We start from the raw sequence: 15,679 nt of genomic DNA, 5'->3' as shown, positions 1-15,679 counted from the left end.
CCTGAGGCCTGGCACAGACAGCTCTGTCCAGGCCATCCAGCAGTAGCAGGCAGACACCCCCTCTCTGTCCCTCCAACTCCAGAGGCAGTAGTCAGGAAGTGCCTTGGTCTCTCCCAGAGCCTTGGTGGAGGTCCCCCAGGGCAGTGCCCAGAGCCAGGGACAACTCCTAGGCACTTTTGCCTGATGCCTGGCTCAGCTCCTGCCCAGGGGGTTAGCTCCAGCCCCCCAGACCTGCCCGCATCTCCAGGGCAAGTGAAGGGAGGAGTCAGCCGGAGTGGAGAACCTCAAGCTGAACTTAACCATGAACCTGGCTTTCCTCTGCTTGTTCATTAATTCTTGGTTTTCTTTCTTTTGTTTTTCTTTTTTTCTCTCTCCCCCACCCTTCTTTCATCCCAAAGAAGAGAAAAAGAAAAAAAAAAGCCTTATCTATTCCCATTTTCCCCACTGTTGGCATGGCAACCCAGGCATACAGTACTGAGCTGCAGGCCGTCCCACAGGCATCCCAGCCGGCGCAGGCCCCGCCTCAGGCCCCGCCTCAGCCACCACCTCCTTCAGCCGCAGCACCCCAGCCCCCACAGCCCCCCGCCGCCGCCACCCCTCAGCCCCAGTATGTCTCGGAGCTGCAGACCCCCCAGCCGCAGGCACAGCCACCAGGCAGCCAGAAGCAGTACATGACTGAGCTCCCAGCTGCCCCGGCGTCCTCGCAGGCTGCAGGTGCACCCGCCCCGGCGACTGCATCCCAGCAGTACATCGTGGTCACTGTGTCCGGTAAGTGCACCTGGGCGGGGCGGGGGCGGGCTCCAGGAGGGGTTTCCAGCCCAGCAGTCCCAGGTGGTGTGGAGCAGCCAAATCGGCCGACTGCTCTAGGAGGGCCTGCCTGCCTCAGTTTACTCACCTGTAAAGGGGGTCACTGTATCCTGCATGGGGCAGGCCAGGAGGGGACCCTCCTCTGCTTCCGGTCCAGGAACCACTTGGGGGCACTGTGGATGTGGGGGTTTGGGTTTGTGGGCGAGTCTGTGTGTCGCCTCGCATCCTAGCCACCCTTTCTGGCCATGGAGGAAGTGACCAGGTGTCCATAAGGTGGGTGAGCAGAGGGTTACGGCAGGCCACGGCTCCCCGGGGTCCTGAAGGCATGGGGCGCTGGTGCCTCTCGCAAGTGTGTGCACGGGAGCCACTCCTCTGTGTGTAAGCAGGCAGTAGGTGTTCAGGTGCCCTGGAGTGGGGAGGCTGGGAAAGGGGGTGGGTCCAGGTTGGCATGGTGGCGGCGGGGGCAGGACCCTGAACAGTGCTTCAAAAGCTTGGGACAGTGCCTGCAGGGGGAGCGGGCGGATGGCCACCTGTGGCTGCAGCCCGCGCGTCCCACTGTCCTGGCTGAGGCCGGGGCTGTGCGCGTGGCCTGGTCATCAGCACCACCGAGCCATCCTCTGCCCCTCTCCGCCCTCCCTCAGTCTCACTGCCATCCCGCCCCCGGGGTCCATCTGCACCCACAGTTCTGCCTTCTCGGTGCCCCTCCAGAACTGGTGCGCTCTGTGCCCCCCCCCCCCCCCCCGCTTGCACTCTGCTGCTTTGCTCATGGGGTCCTTGTCTATCCGGCCCCACCCCTCCCCAGGATCCCCCAGCTCCCGCCTCCCGCAGCGGCACCTGCTGGATTCTCTGGCTTCGCTCATCCTGGCTCCCTCATCCTGCATGGGTATGCTCCCCTCTGCGCCCTGCGCCCCGCCTCGCCATCCGCTGTGTTCCGGGGTCCCCCTCATCCTCACCGCCTGCACCCTGTTGCTTTCTGCATCTGGCGCCCCTGGCTTCACGGTCGTCTGTCCATCTCGCATCCTCCCTCATCCTCCTCATCCCCCCGGCTCTGCCCCCCGAGGCCAGCCAGGACCCACCACCTCTTCTGCCTGCTACGACCTGCTGTGCTGGTCCAGCCTCACTTTCTCCACCCGCTGCCCCCCAGTCCTCTCAAAGCCAGGGGCCAGGGGCCTCTTCCGGGTCTCCCCCATGGGTGCAGGGTCCCAAGGCTGTGGGCCGTCCTCCACTGCTTTCCCAGGCCACAGGCAGGAAGCTGGATGGGAAGCGGGACTGCTGGGATTAGAACCGGTGCCCATATGGGATCCCAGGCACGTGCCAGGCGAGGACTTCAGCTGCTAGGCTACCACGCTGGGTCCTCATTGTACAGTCTTAACACAACACGTGCTAACTGAAGCACCTGGGCTGATAATGTCACAACATGAAGTGTCATACACGATGATATCACACATACGCGTGGTGATGTCACACACGATGAGGTCACATACACATGATGTCACACCACAAAACGTAACACCTGACATCATACATGTATATACAGTGATGCCATGTCACATGCGTGACACGTAATGTCATACCGTGTCACTGATGTCACACATGTAATATGTAGAATGATGTCACGCATGATAATGCCACACACTGTGTCTCATGATGATGTCACACACACACACACACCTCCAGTTTCCCAGGAGGGCTCTGAGTCTGTGGAGTGACAGCCTCGAGGGCAACAGCTCACAGCCATCCCATGCCAGCAGCGCCACCCTGGGGGTTGCTGGTTCACGCCCCAGGATCCTCAGAGGGAAGGTCTGGAGCAGACCCCCAGCTCTCATCCCACTAGGAAGACCACCTGGTCTGGTGCTTGGGTCACTTGAACTCAAGCCAGACACTGCCTAGCCATGGGGCCCTGCGAGGAGGCCTCTGCCCCCACTAGGGGCTGCCGTGCGCCAGCCATCACAGAGCTCTCCCAGCTTCCTCTCTGCCTGCCAGCAGCATAGCCGTCCCAGTGGTCCTAGAATCATATTTTTCCTGCCACTCCTGGCCTGTGCCAGGAGCATGTCCGTCCCCCAAAGGGCCACTGCCCAGGGCCTGCCCGATCTGTCCGGAAGGGGACAATGAGGTTGGCTGGTGTCCTGCTGGCCAGGCCCTGCCCTGCCCCTGCTCCCCGCCCGCCTGCCACCGTGGGTAGCGCCCTGATGTCAGGGCTGGCCCGGGCCACGTGGGTGAGCCTGTGCTGGGGAGAGGGGGAAGGGCAGGCTAACTGACACCGGCTGAGGCCCAGGGAGGCCAGGCAGGGGAGGGGCCCTGGGGCCAGACCTGGAGCAGGTCCCTTACAGCCTCCTGCCTTCTGGCGGGCTCCGCCCTGATTACAACCACCGCAAGACCCTGGGAAGCAGGTGCAATCCCCATCCCACAGTGGAAAGGGGGTACCCTGGCACCCCCATCCCTCCCTCCCTGGGGAACGCTGCATGTCCCCCCCCCCCCCACCTCCTGCTTCCCTGCCCCTTGGGGTGAGTTCTGGATTGGGCCTCTCCCTGCAAGCAAGTCCTCCAGGACTGAGCAGTAGAGGGCGCTGTGGGCAGCCCGAGGTGCACAGACTGGAGCTGGCACCTGCGCCCCGAGGAGGGCGGACCCCGGCCCTGCACAGCATCAGCCTAGAGAGGGAGCGGGCCCCCGGCAGCAGGGGCAGCGGCCCAGCGGCCCAGCCAGGCCTGCCCCCGTGGAAACGCACCTCCTGGAGCGGCGCCGCTGGCTCACCCCCACGCACGGGCCGGGAATGGAGAGCACAGGCAGGCAGGCAGCCAGAAGGACAGACTCGCTGACCTGCAGCGGGGCCTCTCCTCCCTGCGCGGGCCGCGCGCACCTGCCAGCAGCAGACGGGGGCTCCCAGAGACTTTCCTTCTCCTCCTGGCACGTGACCCGTGCTGTGTGTCTGCCCAGCCTGGCAGGTGCAGGGGTGAGGGAGACGGGAAGGCGGCAGGTAGCTGAGGCCAGCCCAGCCGCTTCCTCCTGCTCAGACGCTCAAGTGAGCAGCGCCCCTCTGGCGATTCAGGGTCACTGTGTGTGGGGGCTATCTCCCTGGAGAGGAGAGGGCCCCTTCCTCCCAGCCCCAGAGCAGCCTGAAGCAGATGTGAGGGAGAAAGCTTCCAGCAAAACTGAGGGGTCGGCGCCACCTGTGTGTGGGCAGCTGGCCAGGCAGGTCCAGGGCCCCCCGGCACAGCAGCCTCCCCAGCACACACACACACCTGTGGGCTCAGCCCTGTGGGCCTGGGGGTAGTCATGTCCACCCAGGGCAGCCCTCCCGCTCTGTCCCCTACTCACCCAAACCCTGCTCCACAACATTTGACAGCCCCGGGAACCTGCATGAGGAACCCCATCTTCCTGTGGGCCTCACTGCCCCTCCTTGGCCCCATCCCCTGTGGACCATCAGCCCCAGCCCTGGCCCTGCTGTGCTGTGTGTGTGCTGGGTCCTGGCTGCCAGGGCCCCGGTCACATGACTTGGGACAGGTACCTATTCCCATTGCTGTATCAGAAAAGGGGGTGATGGAAGCTGTGGAGTGGAAGCGTCAGGGCTGGCACAGGGTTCCCAGGACCCGGCCCCTGGCCCCAGCCAGCACCACCGGGGCCCTGGGCGGCCCCACCCCTGCTCATCGCACAGGAAAGATGTGCATGAAATCTGACCTGCCGGGATTTGATAGCATCTCCCACCTGCCGCTGCCCCAGGCTGCTGCCACTGGCAGGGCTGCCGGGAGGAGGCTTAGCTCCCAAAGGCTGTGGGTATAAAGGCACCCATGCCCTGTTCCTACAGAGATTGGGGGGGCAGTGGCCGCCGGGTGCCATGTTCTGTGGCCCATCGGCGTGAGTACCCCCGCCTCCCAATGTCAGCCCTCTGGCTGTCGCCCCACCCCCACCGCGCTGACTGGTGCTGGTGGGTGGAGGGGGGTACCCTTGGCAACCCCTCCAAGGCCGCCCCGCGCCATCCCACCCCTGTGTTCACCACCAGTTGCTTTCCTGACCCAGCAACAGTAGCCCCGGCGCCAGTAGGCAAAGGAAGGGTCTGACCTCTGTCTGCCAGGCTGGCCCGCTCCCTCTACCATGTGGGCCTCCTGGTCGTGTCGTCAGGGCTGCCCCCTTCCCCGCTGCTCCAGCCCTGCCCCCTGTCTCCTGTGCTGGCAGGGTTCCACCATCCCAGGCTGGCTCAGGATGGAGGGGCGCAGGCAGAGCTGACTCGGCGTCTCCTCCCCCCCCCCCACAGAAGGTGCCATGCGGGCCAGCGAGACGGTGTCGGAGGCCAGCCCAGGCTCCACGGCCAGCCAGACAGGCGTCCCCACCCAGGTGGTGCAGCAGGGGCAGGGCGCCCAGCAGGTAAGCCAGGGTGGTGGCTGCAAGGGCCCACACGGGGGCGCTGTGTGGGCCTTCCTGCGAGGGCCATCTGCTTATTTATCAAGATGCTCCATCTGAGCCCACAGGGGCCAGGGCCCGGGCCTCCCCCTCCCCTGGGGAAGCCAGTCTGGCTCAGGTCCCCCTCCCTCTCCCCCTGCAGCGGCTGCTGGTGCAGACCAAGCCAGGCCACGTGTCGCCTCTGCAGCTGACCAGCATCCAGGTGCCCCAGCAGGTAAGGGCCCCGAGCCGGGATCTAGGACATGAACCTGCTGTGGGCTCGGAGGGACCCGTGGGGCAGGGAGAAGTGACCGTGGCGGGATCCCCCAGCCAGGACGGGCGGAGGGCGTGTCTCCCGTGCCCCAGAAGGCCACAGATGAGATCCAGGCTCATGCCCACATCCCGTACATCTAACCGGCTGCCCAGACCCCAGGTGGCAAGCACTGCCTCCATCCTGAGCCTCGGGGGGGGCGGGGAGCTTCTACAGGCTGATCAGCTTGGGCGGGGGCCCTGGCACTGCCCAGGTGCACGGCCTGCTGCCCCTGCGTGAAGGAGCTGTCCTGTGTGTCCCTCCACCCCCGGCCCTAGGCCCTGCCCACGCAGCGGCTGGTGGTGCAGAGTGCAGCGTCGGCCAGTAAAGCTGGCCAGGTCTCCTTGGCGGCCCACGGCACGCAGCAGGTGCACTCGCCTCCGGAGGTAGGGGCGGCCCCGGTTGCCCTTTCCTTCCATCGTCCCCCCGGGGCTCCTGTCCCAGTACCTGCCCCAGAGCCCTCCCTTCCCTTCCCACTAATTCCCCCCCAGGAACTCCCCTTCCCTCCCGCCAGGCTTCCGCTGACCAGACATGCCCCTCCCCCCAGCAAGGATCTCTACCCCAGCCAGCACCCCACTAATTCCCCCCAGGGTGGACAGAGCCTGGGCACCTCATACCACAGGGGGACTCTGGGGATCCTAGCAGTGGAAGGCTGGCTGGCAGGTGCAGCTGGTCCTGGGGCAGGGCACTGGCCGTGGGCTCAGCACCTGGGCAGCCATCCCGTGGGGCTCCAGCCCCAGGACAGCTGCAGAGATGCCGAGGAGGTATGGGGGAGGATGAGGCACGACCACCCCTCTACAGCACTCCCAGGCTGCAGGCTGAGCCCCCGCCTTGTCCAGGGGAGTCCGGATTTGCACATGGGAACTGCATATGCTTGGGGAGCGGGATGGGTCCTTGCTGGCCCGTGCCTGCCCCCCATCCACCAGCAAGCGCTCCCGTGCCCCCCTCTCCCCACAGAGGACAGCAGTTCAGGCCAACAGCTCCTCTGGCAAGGCAGCGGGGCCCCCCGCGGGCACGGTGCCCCAACAGCTGCAGGTGCACGGCGTCCAGCAGAGCGTCCCCGTCGCCCCCGAGGTGCCTGGCTGGGGCACACAGCAGCTGGGGGGGGAGGGTCCCGGGCGAGGTGCCGGGGCGGTGGGGCTGTGCAGGGTCTGAGCCCGGTGCAGGGTGTTGGGAGGCGAGGACTGTCTGAGGATAACTGCACATGGCGGAGGAAGCAGATGCGGCCCTGATCTGTCCTCGGAGAATAGGAGCTCCAGCTCGGGGTTGGGGGTGCTTGCCCAGCGCAGGAGTCCCTCACCTCAGCAGTGGAGCCCCCCGGAAGTCCAGGGGATCCAGGGTGTGACAGCCGAAACATAGCCCTTGGCATGGTCTGCTGCGCCTTGGCACGCCTGTGGGAGCATGGAGGCGAGGCCTCGTCTAGGTTCTGGTGGCAGAGGGACAAGTAACACAGTCATGCAGTTGGAAGGTGCCCGGTGTAGTCCTGGGCCATGCTGAGAGATGCCCACTGCCCACAGAGGCGTCTGTGCGCCAAGGGCATGACCCGCGCGTGGGCACCGCTACCCCCATCACCACTCGCTTTTCCCTCGGCAGAGATCCGCCGTCGTCCAGGCTACTCCGCAGGCGCCCAAAGCGGCCCCCGTACAGCAGCTGACGGTGCAGGGGCTGCAGCCGGTCCACGTGGCGCAGGAGGTGTGTGCAGCGGGGTCCCCAGCGGGGGGCTGGGGGCAGCGGGAGGGAGAGGAACCGGAGAGCTTGGGAGTTGAATCTCCAGGGCCCCCTCCCCGTTCTCACCTTACCCTGGGGGAGAAGCAGTTCCCCCTGCCCTTCCCCGAGGAGCCACCTGCAGGGCGGGGCGGGGCCGGCTGCCAGGTGTCTCTGTCGCCCAGCGTTCAGGCAGTTTCCTGCTAGGAACTTAGAGCAGTGAGAGGCCCGGCCCCACTCCAAGCTGGGCACCGGGCACTGAGCAGTGGGTAGAGCTGGTGGGCGTGCTGCCCCTCTCCTGCTCCCAAAGCCGGTGGTCTTGGAGCCACCGTCTGGCCTCCCGGCCCAGCTCAGCCCCAACCAAAGGGTCAGCATACCCGAGAGACCCTCAGGTGCCACCACGGGCTTCAAAATAGGATGGCGGACGAGAGGGGGAGGGTGGGAGAAGGGGTGGGGCACCAGGCCCCCCAGACCCATGGAACCGCCCCTCCCTCTGCCTGGCCCATGGGTCTGGGGGTCCTGGCTCTGACTACCAACCCCTGTGCCAGGCCGTTTTCACCCTGCAGACGGGGGATTGAGTGGTGGGAATAGGGCCCCCCTTCCCGCCCCAGAGGTCCTGTCAGTGGCTTGAGGCTGTGCCCCTATATGCCCCCCACCCCATTCCCAGGCCCTGTCCTTAGGGCCCTAGCATTCATTTGAGGCCCCACCCTTGCCAACCCAGACTCCACCCCTGTCACCTTGTGCAACCTTCACGCCCACTGTGGGACTCTGGGGACCCGCTGCGTTCCCAGGCTCCTTTGCAGAGTGCCTGCTGACCCCGCATACACCCAGCCCAGGGCAGGGCATGTGACTCAGAGCCGGGCGGGCGCTGGCAGCCACCAGATGGGGAGGACTTGAACAGCTGCCAGCCTTGCCAAGCAGGTGGAGGAGCCGGCCAGCTGCTGACGCTGTCACCCGCCCTCTCCTGCCCCAGGTGCAGCCACTGCAGCAGGTCCCTGTACCGCACGTGTACCCCAGCCAGGTGCAATATGTGGAGGGCGGCGATGCCAGCTACACGGCCAGTGCCATGTGAGTGGGCCTGCTGGGAGGGGGAGAGGGCTGTGGCGAGGGCCCGTATGGGACCTCCTTGGTCCCCTGGAGAGCAAGCTAAGCAGGTAGGACGCTCCCCCAGGGTCAGCTGGCCATCCCCGGGAAAGGAACAAAACTCAGGAAGGGCACTCTGGCATCACTTAGGACTGTGGGCCTGGTACAGGAAGGATGTCCCAGCAGTGGTTAGGACTGTGGGCCTGCTACATGTTTTTTTTAAAGATTTATTTTTATTATTTTTTCATTGGAAAGGCGGATATACAGAGAGGAGAGACAGAGAGGAAGATCTTCCGTCCGATGATTCACTCCCCAAGTGAGCGCAACGGGCCGATACTATGCTGATCCGAAGCCAGGAGCCTCTTCCAGGTCTCCCACGCGGGTGCAGGGTCCCAAGGCTTTGGGCCGTCCTCCACTGCTTTCCCAGGCCACAGGCAGGGAGCTGGATGGGAAGTGGAGCTGCCGGAATTAGAACCGGCGCCCATATGGGATCCCGGGCGTGCAAGGCGAGCAGTGGAGGGAAAGCAGTGGAGGACGGCCCAAAGCCTTGGGGCCCTGCACCCATGTGGGAGACCTGGAGGAGGCTCCTGGTTCCTGGCTTCAGATTGGCTCAACTCCAGCCATTGCGGCCACTTGGGGAGTGAATCAGTGGATGGAAGATCTTTCTCTCTGCAAATCTGCCTTTCCAATAAAAAAATAAATTATAAGAGAAAGAAAGCAACAGGGAGTGGTAGATGTGGAGGGACGATCTCTCTGCCGTCGTGGCCTGATGGTTCAGCAGCCCGGAGGCACCCGGGCAGTTAGAGACGCCACATCCCTCGCTCTGTCCACAAACCGTCCTGCGCCCAGCCGGTTCTCTCAGCGCATCCCCCCGGCTGGCCAGGTCACCACGGGGGTATCAAGGGGTTCACGTCCTTGGGCTATCTCCCAAGCCCTGACTCCCCCAAGGAGTTTTAGTGGGGAGCGCCTCCAGCAGGTGCTGGAACTGGGAGCATCCCCACGGGTCTGCAGCGTGTGATATGCCAGCACGCGTGGGGGCGTGCCAGCTTCTTCAGCGAGGCCACGCAACCTGTCCCTAAATTCCCATGCCCTCAAACCTCACTTCCACCCCCACGAGCACCTAGGGTGCGCCCCGGCTCCAAGGAGGTGCACCCTCGCAGAGTGCTCCCTGCTCCCCACCCCCTCACCCCACAGTTCTCACTCTGCACCCGTACCCACCCGACCCCTCTGTTTCTCTTCCCAGCCGCTCCAGCACCTACCCGTACCCCGAGGCGCCGCTCTACACGCAGACGCCGGGCACCGGCTACTACGAGGCGGCCGGCCCGGCCGCCCAGGTCAGCACCCCCGCCACCTCGCAGGCCGTGGCCCCCAGCAGTTCCGTGCCCATGTATGTCTCTGGCAGCCAGGTGGTTGCCAGTTCCACCAGCAGCGGCGGCGTTGCCAGCAGTGGCAGTGGCGGTGGCGGCGTCGCCAGCAGTGGCAGCAGCGGCGGTGGCGGCGGCGCGGGAGGAGGAGGTGGTGGGGGTGGCAGCGGCGGGGGCAGCGGCAGCAGCGGAGCGGGCACCTACGTGATCCAAGGCGGCTACATGCTGGGCAACGCCAGCCAGTCTTACTCCCACACCACCCGTGCCTCGCCAGCCACGGTGAGTGTGCGTGGGGGGCGGGGCAGAAAGGGCGCAGGAGGGGGTCCACTGTGTGGCCTCTGATACGGCTACCTGGCTGGGCAAGCAGGGGCCCCGGCTGGCCTTGCCCAGGGGGGTGTGGCCTCCATTGTGGGGGTCACCAACGGGCAGCAGGGGTCGGGAGGCTGCCCATAAAGCAGGCACCATCGCTGTGCCTGCAGGAAGCCACAGGGAAGACCCCTGGGCTGGGGACAGGCAAGCTGGTGCCGTGGGTCAAGCCACTCCTCCCACATTGGAGCATGGGTTCCAGTGCCGGCTGCTCCACTTCCCACGCGTCTGGCTCCCTGCTGAGTCGTTGGAAAGGAAGAGGAGGGTGGCAGAAGTGTTTGTGTTCTTGCGCCCCTGTGGGAGACCCTTCCTGGCTTCGGCCCGGCCATCTGGGGGATGAGGGGAAGGAATCCGGCAATGAAAGCTCTGTATCTCCCTCTCCCTCTCAGATAAACAGATCTTGGAAAAAAAAAAGTTTAAAAAGCCAGGTTCTGAAGGTGACATGGTGGATGAGCACCGTGTGTAGAACATTCTGGAAATGATGACATGGCGTAGATGGAGAACAGATGTGCGGCTGCTGGGAGGGGGCTGAGGAAGCAGGTGTCTCGCTGTCCGGGGACCCTTCTGGTGGATGGCGCTGCTTTGCGTTGTTTTAGTAGGAGAGAGGGGGCAGAGCGCCCACCCACTGATTCACTCCGCCCTGCCCACGGGGCCACTGCAGAACCGGCACGCCATCCGGGTCCCCCGTGGGGGTAGCCAGGCCCCAGGAGAGGGGCGTCGGCACAGCCTGTGTGTTCTCTTGCCCACTGTCACATGTGTGGGCTGCGGGAAGACGTGGGACTCTTCATTCCCAGGATGTTAACCTGCCTGCCAAGAGGCAGGGAAAGAGGCTTGCTCCCAGGATGGCCAGGTCAAAGCCAGGAGCCAGGAGCCTCCTCCGGGTCTCATATGTGGATCCAGGGCTTAAGGCCGTCCTCCACTGCTTTCCCAGGCCACAGGCAGGGCGCTGGGTGGGAAGTGGAGCAGCCGGGACACTGCCAAGCAGAGCTCTCCTAAGAGAAGTGGGTGTGGCAGTAATGCATGAACTTGGCTTGTCGTGTTGATAGCCGCACAGGGGGAGTGGCACCTGGATGGGGCAGTGCTGGGTTCTCGAAAGTCAGGGGGGATGGAGATGCCACGCTGCTTCTGACGGGTTCTCGTCCTGCCTGGAGGAGGATGGGCAGAGCCGGGGCATGCCCAAGGAAGCGGGATTCGCTCTGAGCGGCTCGCTCTCTCCTCTCCCCGGCCCAGGTTCAGTGGCTCTTGGACAACTACGAGACGGCCGAGGGCGTGAGTCTGCCGCGCAGCACGCTCTACTGCCACTACCTGCTCCACTGCCAGGAGCAGAAACTCGAGCCGGTCAACGCCGCCTCCTTTGGCAAGCTCATCCGCTCCGTGTTCATGGGCCTGCGGACCCGGCGGCTGGGCACTAGGTGGGGCACCCCTGCCCCGCTCCTGCCCCGGGCCTGTGGCCCTGGCTGTGCCCGCCCTGCCCTGGCCTGGCTAGCGCCCTTCAGCGTGCCTCTTTGGGGATGTTGTTTCACTTTTGTATGTGTTTTTCTGTGGCTTCATTTGTCTCCCATCTGCCCTGACTGTGCAGGGCTGCCCCCCACACACAGCAGGTGCTTCGGTGACTAGGACTTGGCCCCGCACCCTGCCCTTGTCCTCCCCCAGGCCCTGTGCCTCCTCGAGGCTCAGCCCGCCCATCCTCCAGGTGCCAGCTTAGGTGCCACCTGGTTCATTCCCCGCCTCCAGCAGAGTTCCTCATCTCCCTCAGGGCTGTTAGGAATCCTCCCTGTCCCTTGTGATTGTTGAGGGAGGCAGACTGCCCCTGCCCTTCCTATCACGGAGGGAGACCCCCGTGTATGTGTGTGTGGGGGGCTCTCCTGGCACCCTTCAGGCCTCCCTCCCCACCTCCAGCTAGGTAGAATAGGCTGCCCCTTGTCACTTACCCTGCATCTCCCTCCCAGGGGCAACTCCAAGTACCACTACTACGGCCTGCGCATCAAGGCCAGCTCCCCACTGCTGCGGCTCATGGAAGACCAACAGCACATGGCCATGCGCGGCCAGCCCTTCTCCCAGAAGCAGAGGTGAGAGAGGGGTGAGGGCCGCAGCCCCGGGCCCCCCCAGCCTAGCCCCGCCCCCAGCCAACACCGCATCCTCACCGCCACCACCCCGCGCCCCTCCTGCAGGCTCAAGCCCATCCAGAAGATGGAGGGCATGACCAATGGCGTGGCCGCGGGCCAGCAGCAGGCCCCGGGGCTGGCGGACATCAGTGCGCAGGTGCAACAGTACCAGCAGTTCCTGGGTGAGCGCCGCTGGGGCAGGGGCATGCGCAGTGTGGCAGGCGCGGTGTATGGCGAGGGAAGGGGTGACCCAGACCCTTGCCTCATTGTCTTGAAGTCCAAGGCTTCCGTGAGTTGGGCCTCCCGTGCCCCTCCCACTCGGCAGGACCACGCCGCCCCTCGCTGCCGTCCCACCACCTCGAGGGGTCCCCCCTCCCTGAGCAGGATCCCCTGGCAAGGCGCGGGGGGCAGGCCCTCATGCTGCTCCCCGCACCTCTAGATGCGTCGAGGACCCTCCCTGACTTCGCAGAGCTGGAGCTGCAGGGCAAAGCGCTCCCCGAGGGTGTGGGGCCAGGCGACGTGAAGGCCTTCCAGCTCCTGTACCGGGAGCACTGCGAGGTAGGACGGCTCGGGCCAGCTGGTGGGTGCGGGGCTGGACGCGCAGGAGGGGCCACGCCCTGAGTGTCTGGCCTCCCCTAAGGCCATCGTGGACGTCATGGTGAACCTGCAGTTCACACTGGTCGAGACCCTGTGGAAGACCTTTTGGAGGTACAACCTCAGCCAGCCCAGCGAGGCGCCTCCGCTGGCCGTGTGAGTCCCGCGTCGGACTGGAGGGAGGACGGGGCTAGGCCCCTGCGCACGCACGGCCTCCCAGGCGCCTGCCCCGCATCTGTCCATTGTGCATCTCTGCATCCACCTCTTGCTGGCCCTGAGGCTGGTGGTCCGCGCCCCTTGTGTCCTCCTGGCATCCTGGGTGGAGGATACTACCCTGTGCGTGTAGGGGGTGCCAGCCCACATGCTCCCCGGGCCTGTGGCCCCATGTGACCCCTGGGCCGGGGGTGGGGGGGCGCCTGCAGGCACGACGAAGCTGAGAAGCGGCTGCCCAAAGCCAGCCTGGTGCTGCTGTCCAAGTTCGAGCCCGTGCTGCAGTGGACCAAGCGCTGTGACAACGTGCTCTACCAGGGCCTGGTGGAGATCCTCATCCCCGACGTGCTGCGGCCCATCCCCAGTGAGTGGCACCCGCGCGCTGCCCGGCCCTGCTCGCCCCTCGGCCAGCCCCTACACTCAGTGTGCCCCCCCCCGTCCCCGCCCGCAGGTGCCTTGACCCAAGCCATCCGCAACTTCGCCAAGAGCCTGGAGAGCTGGCTCACCCACGCCATGGTCAACATCCCCGAGGAGATGCTGCGGGTGAAGGTGAGGGCTGGTCTGAGCAGTGCGCCCACCCCGCACCCCGGGCTGGCACAGCGGTGGCTTGTCTACCCAAACGCCTTACCCCTGCGGGATGGGGGTGCTGGCTGGGGAGGGGGTGTCCAGGAGCCAGAGTCTTAATTCCTGCCACGTGGGTGGTAGGGACCCTGATCCCTGAGCCAACATCACCCGCCACCTCCCAGGGCACCCCTATGTGGGATGCTGTATCCCCTGCGGAGTGGGCTGGACCCTCCTGCCCTGCTGCCAGCAAAACCTCTCAGAGAAGGAGGCAGAGTTCCTGAGCAGGGGCGGGGGGTGTGGACACAGACACTGGAGGGCCCGCAGCACGTAGGCTGCGTGGAAGCCGCCAGCCGTGTCCGCACACCCCCGCACCCAGGTGGCAGCCGCCGGTGCCTTCGCGCAGACCCTGCGGCGCTACACGTCCCTCAACCACCTGGCGCAGGCGGCGCGCGCTGTGCTGCAGAACACGGCGCAGATCAACCAGATGCTCAGCGACCTCAACCGCGTGGACTTCGCCAACGTGCAGGTGCGCGGCTCAGGGCGGGGGTCCGGGAGCCCCCGGGACGGGTTTGTGGCAGCGCAGCCGGAGTCCCTGGGGTCGCAGGGCGCTGTGGAGCCCCCCCGCCCACCGCCACGCCTGCCCCCTGCGCCCCCAGGAGCAGGCGTCGTGGGTATGTCGCTGCGAGGACCGCGTGGTGCAGCGGCTGGAGCAGGACTTCAAGCTGACGCTGCAGCAGCAGAACTCCCTGGAGCAGTGGGCCGCCTGGCTGGACGGCGTGGTCACGCAGGTGCTCAGGCCGTACCAGGGCAGCGCCGGCTTCCCCAAGGCCGCCAAGCTCTTCCTCCTCAAGTGGTCCTTCTACAGGTGCGCGGCGGCGGCAGGAAGGGGGGCCGAGCCGGAGGACAGCCCCTCCCCGGGCCGGGGGCTCCGCGCCCCGTCCCCTGGCGCCTCTGACGGCCGCCCCGCCTCCTCCGGCCCCCAGCTCCATGGTGATCCGGGACCTGACCCTGCGCAGCGCTGCCAGCTTCGGCTCCTTCCACCTCATCCGGCTGCTCTACGACGAATACATGTACTACCTGATCGAGCACCGCGTGGCGCAGGCCAAGGGCGAGACGCCCATCGCCGTCATGGGCGAGGTGCGCGCGGTGGGGCCGGGGCGGCGGGGCCGCGGCGGGCGGGGGGCGGCGGAGCCCCTCATCTCCCGGCCTCTCCCCAACCCCCTTGCAGTTCGCCAACCTGACCACGTCGCTGAACCCGCTGGACCCCGACAAAGGTGGGCGGGTGCGGGGAGCTGGGGGTGCGGGGAGCTGGGGGTGCGGGGCGCTGGGGCTGTGGGGAGCCGGGGGTGCGGGGAGCTGGGGGTGCGGGGCGCCCTCCCCGCACTCAGCCGCGGTTGCTCCCTGTGCCCCAGACGAGGAGGAGGAGGAGGAGGAGGACAGCGAGGACGACCTGCCGCAGGACATGGCGCTGGCAGCCGGCGGCCAGTCGCCCGCGCTGGGCCCCGAGAGCCTGCAGCCGCCGGCCAAGCTGGCGCGGACTGACGCGCGGGGGCTCTTCGTGCCCGCGCTGCCCACCAGCTAAGCCGCACCCCGGCACCGACCCTGCCGCCCCTCCGTCGCCGCGCACCCCCCACCCCAGGGCTGGGGCGGGGCCGCAGCTGCGAACTGACACAGAGTGCCTTAAGGAACCGCCGCCGTGCCCAGTGCCCTGCGCCCCATGGGGGGCCAGCCCGGGGGGGCAGGCAGGCCCCCTCCCCTGCGGACCCCATTAACTTATTCTGCTCGCTGGCTTTGCACACCCTGTCCCGGGCCGGGCCCTAGCCCCTGCGGGGGCGAGTGTAGGTGGGCATCTTGGAGACCCCCGCCAGGAGCAGCAGCAGCCGCCCCCGCACCCCCTTCCCACTGCTTCCCCCTCTGGCATAAGTGCAATTAAAGCTTATTTTTTCTCCTTTACCCCATTTCCTTTCCCTTCCATATTTAATTTTACATCTTATTCATTTTACCTTTATTCCCCCCCATTACCCCTTTTCTTCCAAATAATTTTCCTTAGTTCCATTCTTTTACATATCTTTACCCTCCCCCCCCTCCCTTCTTCCTCATCATAACCCCAACCCATCCCAACCTTTTTTTATTACATCACCCCCTCCCACCCTCTCCCCTCTCCCCACCGTTTATTTTTTTATTTTTTTCTACCCCCC

General features: G+C 65.7%; 1 protein-coding gene across 1 annotated transcript; it reads left to right on the top strand.

The window, feature by feature from the left end:
- Positions 1–403: 403 nt before the first annotated feature.
- RFX1 (regulatory factor X1) lies at positions 404–15,387 on the top strand. The gene is made up of 20 exons (XM_040990707.1): positions 404–768; positions 5,057–5,166; positions 5,345–5,416; positions 5,770–5,877; positions 6,449–6,565; positions 7,085–7,183; positions 8,169–8,263; positions 9,522–9,921; positions 11,239–11,420; positions 11,958–12,077; positions 12,180–12,295; positions 12,553–12,671; positions 12,754–12,863; positions 13,130–13,281; positions 13,369–13,466; positions 13,858–14,007; positions 14,138–14,346; positions 14,465–14,618; positions 14,710–14,755; positions 14,894–15,387. The coding sequence occupies exons 1-20, from the start codon at positions 453–455 to the stop codon at positions 15,061–15,063; spliced, it is 2,943 nt and encodes a 980-aa protein (XP_040846641.1). The 5' UTR covers positions 404–452; the 3' UTR covers positions 15,064–15,387.
- The last annotated feature ends 292 nt before the right edge of the window (positions 15,388–15,679 follow it).

This window comes from Ochotona curzoniae, unplaced genomic scaffold, assembly GCF_017591425.1.
Source record: "Ochotona curzoniae isolate NIBS_2020 unplaced genomic scaffold, NIBS_Ocur_1.0 contig_605, whole genome shotgun sequence".
Classification (NCBI taxonomy): domain Eukaryota; kingdom Metazoa; phylum Chordata; class Mammalia; order Lagomorpha; family Ochotonidae; genus Ochotona; species Ochotona curzoniae.
This window is presented reverse-complemented; position numbering and strand designations above follow the sequence as displayed.

Bases quoted from the DNA above. Each gene is read 5' to 3' on its own strand.
- RFX1 (XM_040990707.1), top strand. From the start codon at position 453: ATGGCAACCCAGGCATACAGTACTGAGCTGCAGGCCGTCCCACAGGCA. The intron at 12,864-13,129 runs GTGAGTCCCGCG...GGGCGCCTGCAG, and splicing joins GAGGCGCCTCCGCTGGCCGT to GCACGACGAAGCTGAGAAGC. The intron at 14,347-14,464 runs GTGCGCGGCGGC...TCCGGCCCCCAG, and splicing joins CTCAAGTGGTCCTTCTACAG to CTCCATGGTGATCCGGGACC.